The sequence below is a fragment of the Aplosporella prunicola genome (genome assembly GCF_010093885.1).
Source record: "Aplosporella prunicola CBS 121167 unplaced genomic scaffold K452scaffold_21, whole genome shotgun sequence".
Lineage (NCBI taxonomy): Eukaryota > Fungi > Ascomycota > Dothideomycetes > Botryosphaeriales > Aplosporellaceae > Aplosporella > Aplosporella prunicola.
The window spans coordinates 649,228-673,040 of NW_022983549.1; the positions used below are offsets into that span (position 1 = coordinate 649,228).

Sequence of the window (23,813 nt, forward strand, 5' to 3'; positions counted from 1 at the left end):
CATGTCCACGTCGACGACGGCATCAAGGTCGACGAGGACGAGGACGAGGACGAGCGCGTCCATGTCCACGTCGACGACGGCATCAAGGTCGACGACGTCCACGACCCGCTCCTCGCACTCCCCACGCTCCCGGTCTACGAACGAGTAGCAGAACCTCACGCCGACACCGACACCGACACCATCACCAAGCCATCCAACAACAACACCCACACAACCACAGCGCCCCAGCCGCACCACCCCGTCCTCGTAGCCCCAATGCCAACGGCCATGCCCTACCGCTGGCAACCGCACACCTGGGACTCGGTCCCCACCGTCACCGCCATTGCCGCAGTGCCCGTGTCCATGTCCGCTTTCGCAGAAGGCAACGGTGGCGGCAGTGGCGGCAGTGGCGGCGCCGCAGCAGGCGCAGCAGGCGGCAGTCTGATTCCCTCGCCGCCGGCTGCTGTGGCGCCGTCGCCGGGGCCGCCGTATGATTATGATGACGTTGACGACGATGGTGGTGAGGCGCCGGCGCCGGCTGTGCAGGCCTATGAGAGCCCGGCGGTGCAGCCGTACGCTCCTGTGCCTGCGCCTGAGGCTGCGGGGGAGGAGTACGTGGACGCGTACGCGCCGGAGGAGTTCGCCGACGCGGAAGCCTACCCCGAGCCCCCTGCGTCCGCGGAGGAGGAGCAGGCTGTCGACGCGCCAGCAGAATACGCAGATGTCTACGCTGATGCCTCGTCCCCCCCGCCGCCCCAAATTCCTGAGGAGGAAGCGCCGCCTGAGCTTGCGCCCGAGTGGGGCGGCTGGTCGCCGTTGAAGAAGGACAAGAAGAAAAAAAAGAAGCAGAGTAGCAGCAGCGCATGGGTCCATGAGTCTCCAGCTGTGTCGCCGCCTCCGCCCGCTGAGCCGGAGCCGGAGCAAGAGCCCGAGGCCGATGTGCCGATGGAGGTGGTGCCCGCGCCTGAGCCGGAGCCTGTGCCTGCGACTGTGGAGGTGGTGCCCGCGCCTGAGCCAGAGCCTGCGCCTGCACCCCAGCATGACATGTGGGGCAGACCACCGCCGTTGAAGAAAGGCAAGCGGAAGAACAAGAAGAAGAGCAGCAGCAGCAGCGCCGCATGGGCCTACGAGTCGCCACCCGTGTCGCCACCTCAACCGGCAGAGCCGTCGCCGCCGCCGGAGCCGGAGCTGGAAATGGAGGAGGTGCCTGCGCCCGAGCCAGAGCTTGTGCCCGTGACTGTGGAGGTGGTGGAGCCGGAGCTTGAGGTTGTGCCTGAGGCAGCGCCGGAGGAGCCGCGTCCCGAGCCGATCCAGCTGACGGACTCGGAGGGGGGGTGGGGGTTTGGCCCGACGGCGAGGAGTAAGAATAAGAAGAAGAAGGGGAGGAGGACTGTGGATCCGGAGACGGATGCGCCGGCAGTGGCGCCGCCTCGTGAGTATTTGTTGTATGGGGTCGCGGACTAGGGTGGAAGGTCTGTGATGGGGTCGGGTGGGATTGGATGGGATTGGATGGGAACAGAGTTAGGGTTGAGATTGAAATTGAGATTGAGTGTTTGAGGGAGGTCTGAGGGTAGGTAGGGATAAGATTGCTTGGTTTCCTGCTTTTTACATAGTATAGACGGGTCAGACCGTCGCGTACTGCTACTGTTTTTCCTGTCTTTTCTTGTCTCTACTTAGCCAGCTGCAATTTACCACCGCGTCCGCACCCGCCACTTCTCATTCTAGTGAGCCGCTGCAAGACGCAGTAAAGTGATGACGCAGCCGTCCTCTGTACGCTTCCGCTCGGCGGTTTACGCTGCGCCTTCACGTTAGCGTGCTGCTTCTCTGTCAACGAAATATCGAATAATGCTCTTTCCTCCATGCTAAAGTATAACATCGCCATTATACATATTGTCCTATACCGCAACAAAGCAGACAACGGTGCAACCACATACAACAGCCATAGAATAGAAACAAACAAGCTTAGAGATAAGAAAGAAGGACGAAAGGAAGGTTATAGGTGTGTAGGTGCTAGGCAAAGCAGGACTAAGTGTATGTAGTTTAAGGTTTCGTTCAGTGGAGCCACTTAGCCACCAAGCCACCACCTATAGGTACTGTACCTACCTAGCGGCACGGCACATGCATGCAAACCTAACCCAAACCTTAAAGTTAAACCTAAGGTCTCTGTTTTAGGCGTAAGGAAGGTCAGAACTACCGTTTCAGGCTTAGAGCCGCAGCCCACGCCTTCACGTCTCTCACGCCTCACCTTCCCCACGCACGCTCAATCCCAACCCCAAACCCAAACAACCATAACCATAACCACCTCCCAGCAAAGTCCCAACCATGCCCCACAACACAACGCCTCCAAGTGCAAAGCACAAGCACAAGCAACCCCACCATCTCCAGCGGCGCTGACAAGTCAAGTCAAGTCATGAACCAGAACACCACCGCTCTACTACAAACAGATAAAGACAATGTATATAACCATGTCCACAAACACGCTCACCTTTTTCATGTTTCTGCTCGCTTGCTTGATGCTGGGTGCTTGGTGCTTGCAGGTCTTTTACATGTATCTGTTCATTCGCCATGTCTGAACCCGTACACATGCATACGCATACTCTCACGCACCTGCCTACCCCCTCCCCGCTCTTCTTAACTGCGTGTGCGCATGCATACTCCAGCCACATCCACGCACTCTTCTGTTCTTTCCAAGTACCTACCCGACCAGCTAACCAGCCAGACACCCAACACCCAACACGCAAAAGCAAGCAACCAAGCAACCAATCAAAGCAACAGCAATCAACCATCTATATTGAATATTGCCTGACTCGACTCTTAGCTACATTACAAGCATTGCATAGCAGCCTGAACCTTAACCTCAACCCCCGTGTTATCCCTTCCGACCTATTCCCCTGAAAAACCCAACCCCCACACGCAGACGTATATCATACCATAACAGACCAGAGCCCTTTAACCCATCCCATCCCATCCCAACCAACCATCCAAACCAGTAAGTTACTTAACCCGCCCAAACAAAACAGAACACGAAACGCCAAACACCGCCACCCCAACCCACAACCCCCACCTCACCTCACCTAGCAGCAGCAGCAGTAGCCGTCGTCCTACTCCCGGTCGCCAGCGTCGCCGTCGCGCCCCCACAGTCTGGAATCTTGACGCCCTTTTTGAGCCGGCGCGCCTGGTCCATTAGGCCCCACTTGTCCTCCCACTTCTGCGAGTCCGTGTTATACACGACTTTCCAGGGTTCGTCGAAGGTCTCGAACCTGTGCGCGGCGGGTATTAGTAGGGTGGGTGGGTAGGTAAGATAGTATGAGTTAGAAAATAGATGGAAAAGGAGGGGAGGGGTGAAAAGGAGAGGGAGAGAAAGAGTGAGGGAGAAAAGGGAAGATACGCACCAGAAATACTCCGTCCCGTTACTCAGCGCCTCGCACACCCAATCCTCCATAAATGTGTTCATCTCCGTAATGCCCGCCACACTGCCCTCACCACTCTTGCACTCGTCAGTATCAGAGCCGGTGCCGCAGTCATTGCCGCCGCCAGACGGCCATCCCGTCTCAGAGATGACGTGGCGCTTGCCCGTCATGCCCTGCGTGACCGGGACATCATTTCCCTGCCAAAATGTCCACGTCCACGACGCGGCCTGCTCGGCGCGCACGCCCGCGAAGAACGGATGGATGTTCGCCATGATGATGTCGACCTCGCGCGCCAGGTCCGCCGTCCAGTTGTCGCCGAGGTCGCTCGTCGCGAGCGGCAGGTCCAGGTTCTTGTCTGTCAGGTTGCTCTTCACGTTGCCCAGGATCTTGGACAGCTCGGCGGCTTTCAGGTCCTTGCGGTACAGCACCTCGTTGCCGACGATGACGCCCGCGAACGGGTCGTCACCGTGCTTGTCCAGTATGTCCCATAGCTGCGAAATCTGCCGCGTGTTCGTCGTGTCGTTGCTGCCGAGCCACACGCCCAGCCATACCTTGACGTCGGTGATCTCCAGCCGGTCGATCGCGTGCAGCACCATTTCCGTCTGGTTGCAGTCCGTGCCGTACAGCCGGACCGCCGGCGTCAGCTGGCTCAGGATCGCGATGTCTTTGGTGATGTTGTTCTGCGAGGGCGGCCACTTGTGGCAGTCAGGGTATTGCGCGCCCCAGGGTGTGTAGTCCATTCCTGGGAAGACGCGGTGCAGGTTCGAGTCGTTCATCAGCGCCTTGATCGAGGCCGAATCCTTGTTAAGGTCATTTGAATCGTCGTCATCGTCCTTTGGCGATGAACTGGACGACGACGAATCCTTGTTTCTGGATCCAAGAATGCCGCCGATGACACCACCGACAATTGCAGCCACGACCAGGACGGCCAGAATCGTACCTACGATCCACTTGAGCTTCTTGTTGCCGCTCTTTTCTTGGGCTAACCATTCGCTCTTCTCGTTCTCGATGCCGTGGTTGTACTCGGTACTGTTACCGCCTGGCACGGGGCCGTAGTTGCCGCTGCCATCACCACTGTTGAAGTTAGAAAAGGCACCAGATGCCGCAGCGGCACCTGCACCTGCACCCACACCCGCACCCGCAGCAGCACCAGCACCTCCAACAGCGAGGGCATCACGACTGGCACTCTTAGAGCTCTTACCGAAACCGCCCAACAGGGTCTTACGCTTCTGGTCCGATTCGGCGGGGAAGCCGTCGTCACCGTCGTCCTCGATTTCGTTGGGATCGATGGCGCCGAAAGCGGTGACGGGCCGCGAGTACTCCCTGTACGGGTCGTCGGAGAGCGGCTCGTACGGGCTGTGCTGCGGGGGGTATTGATCCATCGGGAGGCTTCTGTCCGAGTAGTTGGCGCCGGAGGCGATGGCGGCGCCGCCGGCGAGCGGGGCCTGCGAACCGTACGAGTCGGCAGGGTGCAGGTGGCCTCGGTCGTGGGCCGGGTGGAATGGGTACGGCGACTCGTCCGCCGGATAGGACCCTGGATGACTGTTACTCCCGCCATGGCCCCAATCACTCGTCTCGTGCAACGCGCGCAGCCCGCTCTCGCGAGCGTGGTCGTTCGCAACTCCCAGGGCAATGTCTGTTATGCCGCCTCCCGCCGTGGACTCACCAAAGTTGTCCATGCCCGACGTCGCGAACGACTCCGGGCGGGGATCACGCTGCGGGCTGGGCGAGGAATGGTCCATCATATCATAGTAGGCTTGCGGCGAATGCAGACCAGGCGCGATGCGGTGCACCGGCGGCGGGGGTGGAGGCGTGATTGAGAAATTCCGCGACGTGGCTAGCGGCGGGCTCTCGGGCGGAGGAGAGGGCGTGGTGTCGATGTTTCGAGGAGGCTGGTGGCTGGGAGGTATGTAGGGAGAGACGAGGCTCTGGTCGTCGGCCTCGTCGAAGGAAAAGGCCCTCTGGAAGGGGGGTTGCTGAGGCATGCTGCGCCGTTTTCAGGTGAAGCTGGGGGGTGCCTTGGCGCTGGGCGAAGGAGAGGGTAGGTAGATAGGTTGAGAGTCTAGTGGTTCTGCTTGCAGCCAGCCGAGTTTGTCGCGGCAACGGAGGTGTACGGGAGGCCAGGGTTCAGTGGTTTCAGGCGTCGATTGGAGCATGAAGCGAGCAGCAGGGAAGGCCGACGAACACGACTTCATCCAGTGACGCGATGATGGAAAGCCTGTAGAGATGCGCGCGGCCGCCAATGACGTCGTACAAGGAACGTTTGTCCCACTTGGCTCCTCCACCCCTCCACACGCTCAGGCCTCCCCTTAAAACCATCACCAGTCCCAGAGTCGGAGAGTCCAGACCACGCTTCCACTCCGCCCTCCTCGAATCTCCCCACCCCAATCTATTTGCCGTTCCCAGCGTCCCGCCCACTCGGCCGCGCGTCCGCGTTTCGCTTTTTTATTTTTAGCTTTCTTCACCCACGCCGTTGTGCGAGGCGGCAGCTAGCGGGCCTCGGATCGACAAACGACCGCGGTGATCACGTAGATCTGCTGGTGTGCCTGGCTCATGCTGTGGGTCACAATGGAACCTGTCCAGTCGTGCCAGGCCCGTTGACCGGATTACTTACTGATGCCTGCTATATGGACGTTGTCGCTGCACGTGAGTGGGTGGGTATGCGTCAGGAACAGGTATGGATGGACAGGTACTGGACGGTACCTACATGGCGGGACTGGCAGGTGGATGGTTAAAAGCTTAAGTGCGGGGTTGGTCGTTGTTGGATTGGACGTAGAGGCAAAATAGGCTTCTGAGGCGTGAGGGATATGCCCGCTACGTAGAAGCATCTTTGCTGCACCCTAAACCTAAGCTTGTACATAGCTGGAGAAGCATCAATCCATAGGGACAACCCGATCCCCAGCAAGCCTATCAATCCACAGCCATCCAAACGTCTGCCCACCAAACACAATCAGACACGAAACCCTCAAAAAATCCCCCGCCCACAGGCAATTCAGCACATGTACTGTACAATACGCACCGCAAACCCCACCCTAGGACCAGGGCCGTTGCACCGCAACCAAGCTTCGCCACGGCCACGGCATCTAGGCAGCCCAACCCTGCCCTGCATACAGTACCAGGCCACCGCCACCAGCCCAGCACACCCCATCGCAAACAACAACCAAAACGACACGATAACTAAACACCGTCCGCACGTCCTGTCGAACAGAAGCATATTATATTGCGTATATATAACCCGCTGCACACAACAAAGTCGTGAGAAGAGAGTAGTAATTACGTCGACAAGTAGGTACATACACATTAAGCGCTTACGCACACACGCACACAAGGTACACACACGCACAACCGCACAACCGCACGCCAAAACAAACAATCAACGAGCAACGAACAAACAAACAAACAAACGCCGTCGTGTGCAGCGCGCCTGTCGAGCATATGTATGTACCGCGTCGTCTACAATTATCCGGCACGAGAGGGGGAGAAGAGGAACAAGAAGGAAAAGAATAATAATAATAAGAAAGAAAGGGTAAGCACGAAGAAAAGGAAGAGAGGATAGAGGAAAAGTTAGTAATAAGAAGAGTAGAGAAAAATCATGAAAAAGAAGAGTGAAGAAACAACCTCAACTTTTTTGTTTTCTTTCTTTTCAATCACGAAAACCCCACTTACCTCTCACAAGCCAACAACAACAGCAAACCACAAGAAACGACAGCGACAGAGCGAGCAGTAAAAGCCAAAAAAGCATCCATAGCAGCGTACGTACGTTAGGGAGAATTCACAAGAACGAAAAAAAGTAACTAAACCGCGCGCAGACAGCCACGACGACTGACAGAAAAGCAAACTAGCATGAAAAAAACGCAGCAGAATCAAAAAATCCCATATCATCCATCCATCCACAGCACCCAGACCCGAACCCCACCATCCATCCGACCATTGCGCGCGTCTCGAGATCCGTCAAAACCTCAGATCGCTTCGGCGCGTGCACCCGGCTGCCCATTCGTGTATGTACGTACCCAGTTGTGCGCGATGCGCGCCTCTTTCCCAGCCTAGAAACGAAACAACAACAAGAAGAAAAGGAAAACGGAAAAAATCCACCGACCACGCCCATCATGCACACGCAACGCATCATTCGTGACCGCCCGCCCCCGAGCGGCGTTGAAAACCGACAAGAGTCGAATCAATCTACCAGCAACTAAGGCGCAAGTACGGGATTAAAAGCAAGGACATGAAGAAGCAGCGCGAGAAGAAGAAAAACAGAACAAGGGACATCCACATGGCTAGGCCTGCGCTTGCGTCGCGCAGCCCGGCGTGAAAAAAGAAAACTAGAAGCAAGAAAGCAAGTTTGGACATGGATATCGTGTGGTTCTCTGAGCATTTGCCGCATCGAGAAAGGTGGTTCAGCCGAGGCCTCACGTGCTGCGCCCCCCCACGGCGGCCAAACACTGTGGTGCGAGACAACCTGAAAACTGGTCCTCGCTTCCATATGACCAGGGTAAACCAGCACGAGAGGAATGAGAAGAAATGGCGCCGGAAAGTCTCGACCAGCCAATGAGAGCAAGACGAGATGAAAATTATGCAATGACCCCTCCCTGGAACTAGGGAGAAATCAATGTTTTCCCGGATCGTCCGGATAACAATTGCCAGCGGAAGCATGGCCTGTTTGTGGAAAGTCGTCCGTCCGGAACCGGGTTTCGTGCCGTGCAAGAGTCAATGCGTATGTTCGTGGATCATCGTGAGATTGGGGAAAGAGACGCCAGGTTTGATACTTAAGGCGACGCCTCGCGTTTCGCCCGCTTGCTCCGCTCCAGCCACTGCCGCTTGCCAACGCGCGTCTCGAAGTGAGGTGCAACGTCCTGGCCTGCCGCCATCATGGTGGTGCGCATCTTGGTGCGGTAGGCATCCACTGGTTCCAATGTTAGTGACGACATCCACTGCGACTTATTGGGGAAATTTGACTTACGAGATCGCTGCAGGAAAAGGGTCCGTCCCGCAAACACTCTGCTCTGGCTCCACGTCATGCGGTAACCAAGGTCGTTGAGGGTGACCTCCTTGTTCCTCTTGCTCTTCGTCACGACCGGCCGGGGAACCTTTGCCTCCGAACCATCCATCAACGGCACCGGGACAAGAGTACGGCCGGTGACGGGAGCGCTGGAACCATCATCGCTCTTCTCGTCTTCGGGGTCGTCGAAGAAGCGGCGTCCACGGGGAGACGCCGGGGGAGACTGCATCTGCGTGGGGAAATACGAGCGCGGGTATACGGAGTTGCTCTTACGGTAGGAATCGGGCATCTCCTCCATGTTGACTTGGTCGAGCATGACACGGACGCGGACACGGGTAGATCTTTCCGCGTCTTCGACGAGGATGAACTTGCGGCGCTTGGCTTCCGGCAGATCGCCAAAGAGCTCGAGGTTGCGCTCCTCGTCTTCCTGCGACTTGGTCGAAGCAGAAGTGGCATGGGCCGGCGGCGGCGGCGGAACGTGATGCATGGTCGGCGGCATAGCGGGACCTCCGACAGCGTGAGCAGCGGTCGGATAGGTGGGGTAGAAGTTGTTGGCGGTGCGGACCTCGCCAGAGGGCGGGTTAGTTTGAGCAGTCGGCGCTTGATGATGGTGCGTATGGGTGGTGTCGTTGTATCCATTCGCGGCTATTAAGAATTAGTTTCCGTTTCCGTGACTGATGATCGTGATCTGCGCAGGGGTGTTTGGTGATGCGGTGCATGGTTTGGGGGCGTGATGTGCAAAACAATGGGTATGACCGGGGGGAAAATTACATCCAGAAGGAGTAATGTACATGCAAATACAAAACAAGACAGGATATTATCATTGCAAATCCGTTTCAACGTGCGCGATTCAAACTCGCACTCATCACATCTGTGGAAACATACCGCTAACATCATCAGGCCCTCCCGGTGCTCCTCCAGGATGCTCATGGTGGTGGTGCAACTGCGGGCCGCCCATGCCCATGCTCGTGGGCCGGGGCCCCGGCGCACCCGGAAGACCAGCCGAATTCGGGACCCCTGCAGCGCCCGGGGCACCGGGGCCCGCCATGTGGCCACCATGCTGCGATGCCTGGATCGCCTTCCTTGAAGTGATCTTGGCCATGCGCCTCACCCGCCTGCTCCTCAGGCGCGGGTCTTGGTTGCTGTTTCTCCAACTGTCGACCGCGCGCTGAATCAGGCCGCGCTTGCCGCGCAAGCACGGGTTGAGCTGGGCGAGCGCCCAGCCGACCGTGTTGCACTCGGTCTCGTAGTGAAGGCGGTTGCCCTTGTACTGGTCCTTGGAGCAGCATGCGCGGGGGTAGACGCAGTTCTCCGTCTTGAATTCTTGCGGGAGCTCGTCGACGTTTACCGACTCGACGTCGCAGCGAATCGTGTACTCCATCTTCACCCGATCTCTCGAGTATTCAAACGCAATCCACTGCACGCCGTTCTGGTCTTGCCGCACGACCAGCGGGGTCGTGGCGGGAATGGGGCCGGGGGCGGCGTTCGGGTTGACGCTCGAGTTTGGCGGCGCGGCCGAGTGCATGCTGCCGGCGCTGCCTGGAGGGCCCGTCGGCGTGCCCTGGGGCGGGCCGAGGCCGGACGGTGGCCTCTGAAGCGGCGTCTGGTTCAGCTTCGCGCGTGGGCTGCCCGGCAGACCTGGGGTGTGAGGGTGCTGGGGGTGTTGCAGGGGCTGCGGTTGGTGAGACATGAGGAGCGAATTGGCCGCGAGCGGCGCGGGATGTTGTTGCGCGTAAGGCGACTGCTGGGGCGGCATCTGGTATTGCGGCGAATAGTACATCTGCTGCGGGACCTGGGGCGCGCTCTGGCCGTAGATGGGACGGCCATGCTGATCGTGCTGCGGCGACTGGATCGAGGCGGGCGAATTTGATTGCGGGGTGTGGTAGATGGGGGGGAATTGCCGGTTCATCGTTGCGGTGGCCATGGAGATGTCTGGCGTTTCGGCTGCGACGGCGGTGAGTGAGTGGTGGTGTTTGTCGAGGTTGTCGCGCGCCAAGGCGGCCGTGACGCGACGCGACTTACCTGACGAGGTGTAGCTTCCAGAGGCGCTGTTGGTGCTGTAAGGGCTGGGATGGGCGGTGGCGGCGTAGTAGGGCACTTCCTGCGGGTTCTGGGCGTGTGGGACTTGGATTGTGCTGACGTAAGGCGAGTGGTGCTGGTTGGGCACTTGGTGGGTCGAGGGATGCGGCGAGGCGTAGGGCCCTTGGGAAGAAGGATGCGACGGCTGCTGGGGCGAATTGGGGTGGTGCTGGTGGTGCTGGATGACTTGGGGCCTCGGGTGCTGGATGTGTTGCGGCGGTGGCAGGCCCTGCTGAGCGGGGTGGGGATGATGCTGGTCGAGTGGTTAACCACCGGGGCTTTGCACGACGTGTGTCGAAAGGGAAGGCAAGAACCCTGAAGAAAAGAGTCGTGTTGGATGGATTATGAGGGGCGGATCTGCTGAGCTGGGCGGATGCGACGACAGGGTCCGCGGATCACGGCGTGGTGTCGGACAGGCAGAGGGTTGATGAAACGCACACGCCTGGACATGGATGGGGCTGGTCGGATGGGGGAGCGAGGGGAGGGTCGGGGAGGGGGGGAGGGGGGAGGCCTACCATGTAGGCGATGACTCGCTCGCTAGTGGTGGGAGTGCAGCGCGGGCGCAGGAGAGGGCGGATGCATGCAAGCGACAAGCAAAAAGGCTGAGCAGCAATGGAGTCGGGCTAGGGAAGCAGGGAGGCACTCACCAGATCGTCCGCCACCGGCGCCGGCGCTTCCTTATACCCCGGAGCGCTATCTCGCTGCGACAGCGTTATGTTGGAGTCAGTGACTGCCTGCGTTGGGCCATGGGCAGGCTAGCAACGGCCGTCCGTGCAGCCTGCAGTGCAAGCGTAATTTGCTGCAGCTCCACCGGCACTGAAATAAACTCCAAACACCCTAACGCCCAAGCCTCAGCCACGCCGCCGTCTGAGTGGCCGGGGGAGCTGCGCGCCCGGGCGAGCTGCCCCATCCAGGCTCCGTGTGCAACGGCGTGGGCGTCGCGTGCGCCGGGTCACTTGCCGGTTACTAATGATGGCAGTCCTGTCGACGAGCTGCCATCCATCATCTCCCCTCCCCAGACCAGAATTGATGGAGATCACCCATCATTGCTTGCCCAGCCACAGCGAGATCAGGCCTGTGACCTCCCCTGCGCCCGGCGTCGTCGCGCGCCCGCAGCAACGATCGGCGCCGCGAGTACGTAAGCCTTGCCAACTCACCCTCCCAGTCAGGCCGCCGCGACAGCACACTTGAATCATGAGCGTCAAGCGCCCAAAGCATAGCTGAGTCGCCCAGGTTTATGCCTGCGCGCCATCTTTTCAATCTTTCATGCATTCCCGAAAAGCCCTTTTGGGCGGCGTCCTGGACGAAATTGTTCGACTTTATCTCCAGCCCGCCCGCCGCCCGACGGTCCGCCCGCCTTAGTCCACCGTCTCATGCAAAAGCCGATTAACACAAGCCCGCTATACATACTCTAATCCGTATCCCTCTATCCCGCCCACCGCGAAGCCGTAGCGGGCGTCACGTCCGATCTGCTGCTCGGCAATCAGGCCATGATAGGCGCTGCATTGCTGAATGAAGGATCCAACCCTCTGCATTGCTTTTTTGCCAATCCACAAAAAATGTTGGCTGGTGCCGGCCCTGCCCGGATTTCCTCATCTTGCTTCGGCCACAAGTCCGAGCGCTGCGCTTCTGGACCTTTGACAACCGGTCAGAGCCTCGACTTGTCGAGATACGAAGTGCGCCGTCGGCAAAGTGGAGCGCGCGCGCGCGGATGGCAGCATTCGTCACGCTGCGAGAGGCACATGCATTGGCTGTGGCCGTCGCGTGCCGTCTGATGGAGCGCACATCGCGTTTGTGTCGACGTTCGATCGTTCGTCGGCGGTCATCGTCGTCGTAGTCGTCGTCGTCTTCGAGTCGAGGGCCCGGCGTTTGACGTGACTCAGGTCTGGCTTGCGCGGATCGTATCGAGTCAGGGTCGTACTCCGGGTCTGCATTGGTGAAGGCGGCGAGGTGCAGCACCATTTGGGGCTTAGGCGGCAATTCCGTGCTGGCATGTGACGGCGTCACTCAGCGCTAAGGTAGAGCGGTGGGGGCGCGTTGGGCCTCAGAGGACACGAGAGAAAAAAATAATAATAATCGCAGCGGCAGTCACCGCTCGAGTGTTTCTCATCGTACATAGTCGTTGCGCGTGGAGAGCAGACGCGAGTAGTGTGTCTGGGACGGCATATGGAACCCCGGACGGAGACCACGAGGGCCAGTGAGGACCCCCCATGTCTTCCCGCGCAACCCTCGTCCAACGGCCTCGCTAGTGCTCTGCGAATTAAGGTTGCTGTCAACGAGGGCACCGGCCAGGCCTCCAGGTGATTTTCTCAGGCCCTCACCTGGCTTCCCGAGATTCCTGGAAGGGGCCCCCCCTTGAAGATTGTGCCGCCGATCCGGCCGGCCAGGCGCGGGAGGCCTTTCTTCAACGCTGGTGCATAAGTGCGGCGCGCCCGGTCCCGCGCCAGGGGGGAGGCAGGCAGGCAGGCAGGGACCCCCCCTGACGGCCATGGGCTGATGAGTGCATACGGCTTCGCGATTCCGTCATTGCTGGAGGAGGCTCCTCGATGAGCGGCGGATGCGACGCGGTAGTGCGACGTCGCGTGCACCTCAGCTCGCCCCCAAGAAACGGCAAGCTCCCGATCCTCGTCCTCGCAAGCGACGGCCTGAGCGCGGTCTGGACAAACCCGCGCGGGCACATCTTCATACCAAACGCGCAGCGCTGACGTGGCTCACATCTCCGCGAGATTTCTGACACGGCACGCCTGATCGGCGCCTTACCGTCTTGCGCACGTGACACTTGCGACACTTGCGACACTTGCGACACTTGCGACGCTCTCCCGCCTTGCACCTCCACGCGCGCATCCCGCGCCCACGGCTCAAGCCCTTTTTTTCCCAATTCCCGCCTTTCGTTGGCGGCATGCAGCTGCCTTTTTGTCCAATATTGTCCCTACAACCCCTGTCACCCATGCTCTTTTCGGCCAAGGCGACCGTTTGCCTCGTCTCGCGAGCTGTTTCGCCAGGTCTCAGGGTCCACTCGCCTCCCTCAGTTTATTGAAGAGAAGATGGTCACTGGTCAGCAAACATCGGAAATACCGCCATGCAGGGCTTCTCCGGCTTTTGCCCTCTCTCCTCCAGTCACAGTCACGCGCAACTCGACTTTCGCTGAGGTGCTCTCATCATCAGAAAAAAATCTCGGATCGTACCACCACTCCAGTCACCCTCGCACAGCATCGCCCTAGCGCATCGCGTTCCCACTTCCCGCAGCCGCCGCCGCCTACCGCCTTCCTGCGCCTGTCCCCGTGGCCTCGCCTCCCTCCTCATCCCCGCTCTGTCCCCCCCAGCCTCCCCTTCCTCTGGACCCCCATTCTCGCTCGCCAAGAACCGGGCTCGCGTCTCCCACGCCCAGCATCGGCACCGGGACCAGCAGGAAGAGCATCCATCATCATCATCATCAGCAGGAGCAGCAGCAGCAGCAGCAGCAGCAAAACAGAAGCAGCACCAGCAGCTACTGCGGCAGCATCCACGCACGCCCGCAAACGCTGTGCGCCCCCCTCACGCGGCCACTGTCGTGCCGCCCGCTCCAGCTGCTACGGATCCGTACGCCGTGCCCCCAACCCCGTCCCCAACTCTCAACCTCTCGCACACGCAATCCCTCGCTCCTCTCCCCCGCGCGCCGCTTCCAACAGCCTTCTAGAACCGCGCTTGCGCCCCCTGCACCCAAAGCCCGCACCCATGCACGCCCGACACCCATGCTCAGCCAGGCTTTCACTGCGGTTACTGCTGCTTGCTGCTGCCGCTAACTGACTACTGCTGCTGTTGCCGCAGCCGCCGCTAAAACCCGCTAGCCCGCCCGGCCCTGCGCATCCGCGGTTGCGCGTCGCTGACTAGCGCGCCGCAGAGCCCGCAGAGCCCGCCTCCCCCCGTCGATGATCGCCGCCGCCAGCCGGGGTTTGTCGCGCTGCCTGCTCTGTGCTGGTTGGCCTGTCGCGCATCGCTGCTCATCGTTCATCGCGCATCGCTCGTCGGCTCTGCGCAGCCAGCACCAGCGACGATGACGAATGACGGGCAAGGCCAGGGCGTGGGGGTCGTCGCGCCTGCAGCCTGCCCGCCTGCCCGCCTGCCCGCCTGCCAATGCCAATGCCACTGCCAGTGTGCCAGCCTGCCATGCTGATCCCTCCATCCATCCATCCATTCGTTCATTTATCCATCCCCGGCGCTTGCATGCATGCCTGCATGCCTGCATGAATGCCTGCACTCACGCGTGCACGTATGAACGGTACGCAGGCTGTGTTTGCCTGTCCGGTATCCAGTGTCGACGCATCATCCCTCCATCCCTCCAACCGTCAGCCATCCATCCATCCACCATCCTTCCCTCCCTCCAGCCATCAGCCAGCCAGCCAGCCCCCCTTGTCCGCGCCAACTGCCAACGACAGCCCCGCAATCCGCAACCCGCCTCACCAACGCGCTCCCCCGCCCGCGCCCGTTGGCTACAGTATCCTACGGGTTGCAATGCCTTGCGTGCCCTACCTACCTACCTGTCCGGCCGCGATCTGCCGCCAAGCGGAGGGCGCGACAAGATCGCCTGGCCTGCTTGCTGCCTCTACATGCGTACGTGGTAGGCGTTTGCGTGTCTCGTTCCTACATGCGGACGCACTAGGGCTGGACGGGACAGGACAGGACAGGCTGGGCAGGCGGGCAATACTGCTGGTCGCTAGGTGCGCTGCTTTGGTCGTCTTTGCGCATCGTCGCTGCTGCGCTCTGTCTGCTTTGCTTACGTAGGCCGCGAGCTCGTCTAGCTAAGGTAGCTACCTACTTGCGGATGCGTACGGTGCGGTGCGGTGGGCCGCGCTGCCTGTTCGGGTGCTGAGTGATGGGTGATGGGTGCTGAGTTGAGTGCTGCTGGCTAGGTACCTAGGTAAGAGGCGGGCTTGTGGACGGTGCTGGTGCTGGTGGAGGTGGTGGTGATGGCTTGAGCTACGAGCACTAAACTAGGTCCCGCGTACAAGCTACCTACCTTGCTACAAGCTACAAGCTACAAGCTCCCACTGCTGGCTTGCTGCCTACATAGGTGGGTAGGTAAGCACACCAAGCACTGCGCGCGCGGCCACCGGCTCAAGCTGTAGCTAGGAGCTGGAATCTGGATGGATGGATGGGCGTAGGCGCGCCGTACACGTACACGTCCTGTACTGACGTCCCGAGGTCTACCGTCTATCGTCTATCGTCTACCGTCTCGCCCACCCACCGAGGAACCGACCCGCTCGTCCGCCGCTTATCAAGCACCTGCGCACACGCATCTCACACTTACAAACCACGCAAGCAAAGCAAGCAAGGCAAGCAGTCGCGAGTGCCGTCCTCGGCTGCCGTGCCGCGCCAAGCTCGCCCTGTCTTGGCGCCTCTGCTGCTGCTCCTGCAACTAAGGTCGTTACTGCGCCTCCTGCTCCTGCTGTTGGCTGTTAATTGCTGATTGTTAGTTGGTTTTCTCCCGCAGCAGCAGCAGCAGCAAAACGGCGCTCTCCGCGCCAGCCCCCCGGGCTTACCTAGGCTCTTAGGACCGCGGGGACGGGGCGATCGCGATCGTCGCCTGTCTGTTTATAGCATCTGCATCAGCCTGCCTGCCTGCCTACCTGCGTGCGTGCTCTCCAAACGGCGGTGCTCAGACGCAGTACCTAGTTAGATGCAGGAGATGCAGGCGCGACGTCGGCGCGCTGCCCGTTTGTTTTGTTGCGTATGTGTGTATGTGGGGTGGGGTTGGGTGTGCGCCTGTATGTGCGCCCCCACGCTGATAACTACCTAGGTATGGCTGCGTGCGTGCGTGCGTGCGTATGTATGCATGTCAGCGCGGGACGTTGGCTAGCTGCTTACCTAGCTCGCTCGCTGGCGCGCGCGGGGCGGGAGCGCTGCCGTCTGGCTCTTGCTCCCGCATTGCTAGATGCCTGTTTGGCTGCTTGCTTGCCGGGCGGGCTGCCGCTCTGCTGCTTACTGCCTACTGCCTAGGTACAGCCTACTGGCTGCCTCCTGCTGGCCGAATGGACGAATAGACGAGTTGAGTGAGTGAGTGCGTGGGTGGCTGGGCTGTCGTTGGTAGGTAAGTACGGCGTACCTAGGTAAGCAAGCAGCAAGCAAGCATGGCGGCAACGGCGCGCGCGCGCGTGCGTGCGCGTGTGCGTACGTGGGTTTCCCTCTTTCCCTTATCTTTCTCTCCCGTTTCTTTTCTTTCTTTTCCATTCACCATTCCTTTTCTGTTCCGTTCATTTCTTTCGGATAGGCAGGCCATGGCTGCAGCAAAGCACAGGAAGCTCCGCTCACGGTAAGTCGTAAGCCGTAAGTCGTAAAGGAAATGAACGGATGTAAGTACGTATAGTATCTATGGGCACGATATGATACGAGACGAGACGGAATGTTGATGTTGGCTTGGTACGGATTACGATTTTGTGCAATAGGTTGGCGGGACGTACGTACGGGGTGCGAGGTACGAGGTAGGTAGGTAGGCACTGCTGCTGCTGCTGTTGGTGCTGGTGCTGGCGCCGATGTCTACGGTACGGAATAGAGAGTAGAGAGGTCCCGCCCGCGTCTCACGCCAACCTACCTACCTACGCGTCTGCGCCGCGCCCTGGGTACGAGGTGCGTCGGTGCGTGGCTATGTAGCAGCACCACCACCACCACCAGCAGCGACGACGACGACGACGACGACAATGACGGCTAGGCACGGCTAATCCGTACAGCATAACTGCAGCAGCGGCGACGGGGCGGGGCGCACAAGCCCCTGAAGCCGACGCGGCTTTCCTGTTGCTTTTTCTTTGCGGTAGACCTTTATTATTCCCTCCCCTCTTATTTCTTTTCGTTTCTTTTTCTTTTTTGTTTCTTGTCGGTTGTGCTCGCTTTTTTTTTTTGCTTTTTCGTTGCGCCGCCAGGCCGCTTGCTGTCGCGCGTCGCTGCTGTCGCGCAACCGCCGCGCACGTGGCGCATACATACTTAGGCCGCGCTGCTGTGCGGGCTGCGTCTTGCGGGCTGCGTCTTGCGTCTTGCGTCTTGCGGGCTGCGTACGGATGTACTGCGTCCTAGGCGCGTCTGGCTCTGGACGTCGAGGGTCGACTTGCGGACCCCGCGAGCGCCGCCTGCACGCACGCGCGCACGGATGGTTGGAGATGGTCTGACGGACTGACGACGACGACGTCTCTCGGCGTTCCGGTCGCGCCTTTACCTACGCTCTGCCTGGGTAAGGTTCCCCTTCCTTTCGATTCCATCGCGCCGTGGCGTGCGTGCGTTGCATGTCGTGCGCGCGAATGTACTGTACATTGGACGGGCGTGTATACGGGCATTCATCCATCTATCCATCCTGCCTGCGCATCCGATCCTCTTCTGTCTGTCAGTCGGCTACGCCTACCTACCTGCCTGCGTACCTACCTACGGATTCCCTAGGTCCCTGGGTCCCTACTCGCTTGCTAGGTAGCTAGCTGGCTAGCTTGCGCCGCCCTAGTACATACATGCCTACCCACCTCCCCGCCGCCCGCGGACGCCCGCATGCACAGACGTTGGCCGGTACGCTTCTGCGCCTGCGGTAATTGCCTGGCGACGCAGGCACGCGGCGTGGGAGGACAAGGCGCACTGGCACTGCTGCCGCCGCCGCTGCTGCTGCGAACGCCACTGCATTTTTATTTTTGTGTTTTCTTGGTTTCTTTTGCTGGGTTTGCGCGCTTTTTCTGCTCGTCTTTGACGTATTCGTTTGTTCGTTTAATTGTTTGTTCGTTCGTTTGGTTGTCGGTACGTTTGTCTGTCTGCGTCTGATCGACAGACAGGCAGACAGGCAGACAGGCAGGCGAATGCGGGCGCAGAAGCGCGGGAGCTGCTGCTGCTGCACCCAGGTAGGTAGGTACGCGGTAAGTACAGTACCTGGGCGGTGCCTAATACATAGTAGCAAGGCAAACGCGCCCGCGCGGTGCGTACAATTCGCCCACGCCTACGCCTATACGAGCGTCCCCCCCGCTGCTGCTGCTGCTGTTGCGCCGCGGGAGCGTGCCTACGGGTTACAGCCTAGGTACCTACTTACGCAGGTGGCGGGCGTGCGGGCGGGCGGACGGGCAGGCGCAGCACCGTCCCCCTCCACGTCCACGTCCACGTCCATGTCCATGTCCTTGCCCGCGCGGTACCGTGCCGTACCCAGGCGGCCGTGGGCTTCGAATCGGATCGCGGCGGGTGTAGCCCGTAGGTAGGTTTGTAACAGACCTAGGGACAGAGGGACAGTCGGGCGGGTCGGGAAGCTGCTGCTGCGGCGGCGGCGGCGGCCATAGGAACGAAGCGCTGCCGCTGTTTGCGCGTGGATTGTTGCTTGTTGCTGCCGCTGCCGCTGCTCGTGCTGCCTGCTGCTGCCTGCGCACTGCGTGCTTCCAAGGGCCTCGGAGACACGGCGTGCGAGACGCGTGCGAGGTTGCTGGGTGCTGGCTGCTGGCTGCTCGCTGCTCGCTGCTCGCGCCGTACCGTGCCGTGCCGTACTGTGCCGTCCTTGCTGCCAGGGCCCGGACGAGACGAGCGCGGAGGCGGTCCTGGGTCCTACCTTACTACCTACCTAGGCGCCCTGGCTAGTTAGCGGGGAAAACGACGTCGTCGTTCGTCCTCTTTCTCTCGTTTTCCTCTTTTCTTGTTCTTGTTCGCTTTGGTCTTTGTGTCTTAGTTAGCAAGAAAGCAAGCAAGCGTTCTTTCGTCTCTTTTTGCCTACCTACCATTTCCTACCTACATACACACTACACGCACTATATTCACTTACTTATCGCACCACGCTCGCGCTGTGTCGTGCGCTTTGCTTTGCTTTGCTTTCTCTTGCGCCCATCACACACACACACACACACACACACACACATTGCTCCCGACACTCCCCCATCCCATCTACCGTACAACATCCATTCTCGCCCCGAACGGCGCAGCACCCCCATCCATCCATCCATCCATCCATCCACCCACGCACGCACCGCACAAAACACGGCCCAGCTCCGCTCTGCACCGCTCCGCACAGAGCAGAGCAGAGCACAGAGCATAATCTTCACGCACGCCCCGCAGCTGTCTCAGCCGTCCCAAAACAGCACCTACTCCGACACCGCGACGGCGCTCCCCACGCCCGCTCCGAACGCGGAAGTTTGCTCCGCTTCCTCTCCTTCAAACGGGCGCAGGGTGGCAGGTTGGCTCGCCCGCCGTCGGCTGTGCCCGTCAACACGGGCGTGCGGGTTTGCGAGCGAGCGCTCACGCTCGGCCGCTTGCCCGCTTCCGGCGCGGCCATGTGCGCCTGGCGTACGCGTACACGCACACGGTATTGTAGGAGGTAGGAGCGCGCGTCCGTTTCGTGTGAACCGTCACGCGCACGGGTAGCGGCTTTGCCCGCTGCGCTATCGCCGCTCCGTCCCGCGCGCTCGCTCTCTTTCTGCACTGCGCGGATGGTGTCGTCGTCGTGCTAGGGCGGCTTTGAGCGGAGCACGGGAGCGCGGGAGGCCGGGAGGGCGGGCCGGAGATTAGGTGTGCCTGCTGTGTGGGAAGGGGAGGGTGTTGGGGTTGGGGTGATGGGTTTGTATTGGACAGTTTTTCCTTGGTTCTTGTTCTTGCTTCTCTTGTTGGTGGGATTGGAGGTAATCCGTATGTTTGGGGTTGGTGCTGACTTGGGGTAGGGTTCCTGGTCTTGTGAATTCGGATTTTATTATCTTTGGTTCGGTTTCTGGTTTTTTGTTATTATTCTACGTCCCTCCCTACGAACCTAACCCCTTTGGAGACTCGTAAGTCGACTTTACAATTTTTTTGATTGAGTCTTTCCAATTTCTCTGTTCAATCTTTTTGCTCATCCCGTACTCTATCGCACCATCGTGTTCCTCGATGGTGAGCAATATCGTAATCCTCCGCTAAGTCGCAAATTGACAACACAGTTCAGTGACCCAGCCTTCTCAAACTCCGTGGGTATACAGTTCCCTTGCGCACGTGACTACTCCGTCACCACATCATATTTCTCGATGACCTGCAAACCCTTCAGATCCTCAAGCGCGAGCTCTCCACAGCAAAAAGTGCAAAAGACACGACTCTCGCCATCCCAACCTTTATAGTTCTTGCGGACAAGCTCCGGGTTGGCGTAGAAGACGTTGTCGCAACGCTTCGCAGGACATCTGTACGCCTCTACATCCAGCGGGAACCTCGAACCGGCGCGCGCGACGGCGGCATCGAGCTCCTTAGCAAAGGACTCCGCTAGACGCGTCTTCATGGCTGCGAAATCCGGGTCCGCCATCAGCGCCCTGTAGTTCCTACGGCACACATAGACGACCATGTCGCGCAGACCGCGGTTCCGCGCCGGCGTCGTCGCGTACACGAGCTCGACGACGCGGGCGAAGCGCGCCTCCTTCCAGCCCGCGCGCTCATCCACGCACGCTTCGAAGCGCTGCTTCGCGTAGGGTGCTAGCGCATCGATGCCGTAGAAGCCGCTCAGGCCGTACATCTGCGCGTGGAACAGCATCTCGGTCAGCGAGGGCGACGTTGTCGCCGGCGCCCGCTTCCGCTTGCGCCAGTTGGTGTAGAATTCGAAGTCGTTGGCCCTATTTATTTTGCTGCTGCTGCTGCTGCTGGGCGCGCTGGAGCGATCGCCTGGGTTGCCGGTTTCGCTGGGCGTCTCGTAGCCGCAGTAGTACATGAACTGGAGCAAAGCGCGGACGGCGTCGGCGTCCTCGTTTTTTAGTTCGATGACGCCGGTGGCGTTCTCCTGTGCGAAAGAGCGTGAGCGGTATTATTAGGAATGCAGAGTGCCGTTTGTTCGTACCTTGAACGTGTGCGCCGGGTTGCAGGCTTGCTCGAAGAAACGACTCTGACTGCAGACGATGGCTTTATGCACATCGTACATGATGTCGTCGCTGCAGCGGACCTTGAGGTCGGAGAACTTGCCAGGCTGAAGGTACCTTGCGGAGTTGGTCAGTGTCTTTCGTGTTTTCTTGGTCGGCGATGGCTTACTTGGTCAAGCTGGTCGTGAGACCTTTCGTTGAGGGCGAGTCATTTACGGCCATTTTGGCTTCAGGGTGAGGTTGAACGAGGGAGAAAGGAAGGGTTGGGTGACGAAGGTTGGTGGGTATTTGTATTGTGGCTCGTGGAAGAACGAGAGGTACCTTGGATTTCACCTTTCGCTACCACTCTGCTAACATTTTGTTAACACTGCACTCTTGCAGTGTTATATTTACGCTCGGCGCAAGCCTACAGACTGATTATTCGTCTCTACGTTTAAATATTTCTAACTGGACAGGACCTGTATGCGCCGGACTAGTGCCCAACTAAGTAATATCCGTCACCGTCTAGCGAAATAGGGAACGACACAAGCAGTCCCTACCAACTACTCTATGTCTAGCTGTATGAATAGGTCCTAGATTAATGCTAGAAGATCCTAGATTATATGCGCTCATAACCGAACATGTCTCACCGTCCACCGTTTAGCGAGATGGGGAAGAATGCAAGCAATCTCTATAGAATGCTCCTTGTCTAGCTACATGACCGAGTCATGAATGAGGGTCTTAGAACGTACACGTACTATGAATATCTTAAATGGCTTTCTTCCGCTCTGTATAATATTCATCATCTCGTCAAGTGGTAAATATCACTTTTAGGTGACAAATGGTAGATGCTATAACCCCAAGTAAACAAGTAACGCCTGTTCCATGTCTTTATTCCCCTCACCGATCCACAAGCCGCCACATTCAAAATAGTGCTTGTTGTTTTCACACAAGATCCAAAATCAGCACGCTGCCACCGCACCGGCCACACCAACAGCAGCATCTCCGCCTGCACTCATCTCATACAAAGTAGTCGCCAAAACAACCACGATCGCAGACACCTAAGCAAAACATTAGCATTCTCCCAGCACAAGGCAAAAAACTACACGCAACTCACCAACGACATATCCATCCCCGCGGCCACATCCACCACCCACTCCAGCTTCTTGCCCGGCATATACACAGCCATCTTGTCCGTCCGCTTCGCCGACGCAACAACCACATCCCCCAAATACACATTCGTGCGCAGCTTCCAGATGTCCTGGCCATGGATACCCAGCACGACCTCATTCGTCCCGCCCATTCCAGCGGGATCCACGCTCTGCACAAACGCGTCTAAATGGTCTTTGAAGAGGCTGGTTTTGCGCTCGAGCGTGACGGAAGGAATACCGCCTTTCCTGCCTGGCAGCTCGATGACCCAGGGCGTGGACGCCGACATCTTGCGCGTCAGCTCGAAGAGCGGGAGCCCCGTCGCCGTGGAGCGGAAGGTGCGGTGCTGTGACCTGGACAGCGCTTTGCCGTCGACGGAGAAGAGCTCGACTGCACTGCCGGCGTCGAAAACGCCGTTTTCTGGCTCTTGAGATATCGTGAACTTGCTCCCGCTGCCGTTGGCATATTTGATGCGGAGGCGTGTCGGTGCCGGCGCTATGTGCTCCGGGCAGATGGCGATGGGTTGGCTGAGGAAGGCGAGGGGCGGTGTCGGCATGATTGCTGGATACTTTAAATTTGGGTTCTCAGGGTGTTTGTTGTCGAAGGCTTTGGTTAATCGTTCACTGCTTTATGGCTGGTGCTGGTGCTGTATATAAGTTGTACGCGTGTTGATCTAAGACCCACGTAAGCTTACGCACGGGTTTCTAGTGACTACGCAAATTAGTTGTAGGGTCTTCAAGCCCTCTAGCAGCTTTTTACCGCTTTCCTAGTCGTGCGTGGCCCGGGTTTGACTCACATGGATCCGGTGGTTGTGAGTGCGACCGTCACGTGACGGGTTTGTAGGTGTACTCGAGTGTTTGCGACCCACGCGAGCTACTTATAGCTACTAAACCTTAGCCGGAAGGTTTAATATATCCCCTAAAACTTTTCACCGCTTTAGGTGCCGTGCGTAGCCGGGGTACGGCTTGCGTAGCCTAGACTATAGAGTTAATATTTAATATAAGCGTATTAATTTAACACGCAAGGCCACGCGAGTCTTTCTATAACTATAAAACTTGAATATAGTATTTTTATAGGCCCCTTGAAACTTTTTCCGGCTTTATACATCTCGCGTAGCTAGGTTACCACGTGCGTAGTCGTGGTAGTAATAAAAACAATATTAGTACGAAAGCAAATTAATTTTAGGATCTGTGAAATGTCTCGTAGTTACAAGAACTTATAAGTAGTATCTCCAAGGTCTATTCCAGATTTATGCGGCTTTTGGCGCTTATCGTAAGTATGTTGTGCGTAGGGGTGAACAGTGTTGATAAACGTTTTGTTTTAGGCCCCGGATAATTTGCCCACCCCTCTTTGGATATTTTGCCCACCCCCTACTAAGAAAGGCAACCGCTAAGCTTTTTCGGGTAATCGTAAACGATAATTCTATTTATTATTCTTTAT

General features: G+C 58.6%; 7 protein-coding genes across 7 annotated transcripts in view; 2 read left to right on the forward strand and 5 right to left on the reverse strand.

The window, feature by feature from the left end:
• The window catches only part of K452DRAFT_360869 (uncharacterized protein), a 3,115-nt gene extending 1,427 nt beyond the window's left edge, over positions 1 to 1,688 (forward strand). Inside the window, exon 3 of the mRNA XM_033546379.1 lies at positions 28 to 1,688. Coding sequence (XP_033394879.1) covers positions 28 to 1,443 — 1,416 coding nt within the window. The 3' untranslated portion in view covers positions 1,444 to 1,688. The remainder of the gene's footprint in view (positions 1 to 27) is intronic.
• A 1,361-nt stretch (positions 1,689 to 3,049) lies between these two features.
• Positions 3,050 to 5,068, reverse strand: K452DRAFT_328459 (glycoside hydrolase family 17 protein; the record flags this gene model as incomplete). Its single annotated transcript, XM_033544985.1, has 3 exons — positions 3,050 to 3,239; positions 3,372 to 4,712; positions 4,743 to 5,068. 3 exons carry the CDS (start codon positions 5,066 to 5,068, stop codon positions 3,050 to 3,052), a joined length of 1,857 nt encoding a protein of 618 aa, XP_033394880.1.
• A 3,084-nt stretch (positions 5,069 to 8,152) lies between these two features.
• K452DRAFT_300716 (uncharacterized protein) lies at positions 8,153 to 12,426 on the reverse strand (the record flags this gene model as incomplete). Its single annotated transcript, XM_033542360.1, has 5 exons — positions 8,153 to 8,289; positions 8,347 to 9,030; positions 9,271 to 10,329; positions 10,408 to 10,717; positions 12,100 to 12,426. The coding sequence occupies 5 exons, from the start codon at positions 12,424 to 12,426 to the stop codon at positions 8,153 to 8,155; spliced, it is 2,517 nt and encodes an 838-aa protein (XP_033394881.1).
• Positions 12,427 to 12,570: 144 nt separating this feature from the next.
• On the reverse strand, positions 12,571 to 12,954 carry K452DRAFT_311098 (uncharacterized protein; the record flags this gene model as incomplete). The annotated part of the gene is made up of 1 exon (XM_033543392.1): positions 12,571 to 12,954. The coding sequence occupies one exon, from the start codon at positions 12,952 to 12,954 to the stop codon at positions 12,571 to 12,573; it is 384 nt and encodes a 127-aa protein (XP_033394882.1).
• A 3,088-nt stretch (positions 12,955 to 16,042) lies between these two features.
• On the forward strand, positions 16,043 to 16,493 carry K452DRAFT_81870 (uncharacterized protein). The gene has a single exon (XM_033547190.1). The coding sequence runs from the start codon at positions 16,174 to 16,176 to the stop codon at positions 16,438 to 16,440; it is 267 nt and encodes an 88-aa protein (XP_033394883.1). The 5' UTR covers positions 16,043 to 16,173; the 3' UTR covers positions 16,441 to 16,493.
• A 3,911-nt stretch (positions 16,494 to 20,404) lies between these two features.
• On the reverse strand, positions 20,405 to 21,467 carry K452DRAFT_300717 (uncharacterized protein; the record flags this gene model as incomplete). Its single annotated transcript, XM_033542361.1, has 3 exons — positions 20,405 to 21,169; positions 21,227 to 21,362; positions 21,415 to 21,467. 3 exons carry the CDS (start codon positions 21,465 to 21,467, stop codon positions 20,405 to 20,407), a joined length of 954 nt encoding a protein of 317 aa, XP_033394884.1.
• A 540-nt stretch (positions 21,468 to 22,007) lies between these two features.
• On the reverse strand, positions 22,008 to 22,978 carry K452DRAFT_360873 (uncharacterized protein). The gene is made up of 2 exons (XM_033546380.1): positions 22,342 to 22,978; positions 22,008 to 22,285 (listed from the first exon to the last, which is right to left on the reverse strand). The coding sequence occupies exons 1-2, from the start codon at positions 22,927 to 22,929 to the stop codon at positions 22,187 to 22,189; spliced, it is 687 nt and encodes a 228-aa protein (XP_033394885.1). The 5' UTR covers positions 22,930 to 22,978; the 3' UTR covers positions 22,008 to 22,186.
• Between the last annotated feature and the right edge of the window lie 835 nt (positions 22,979 to 23,813).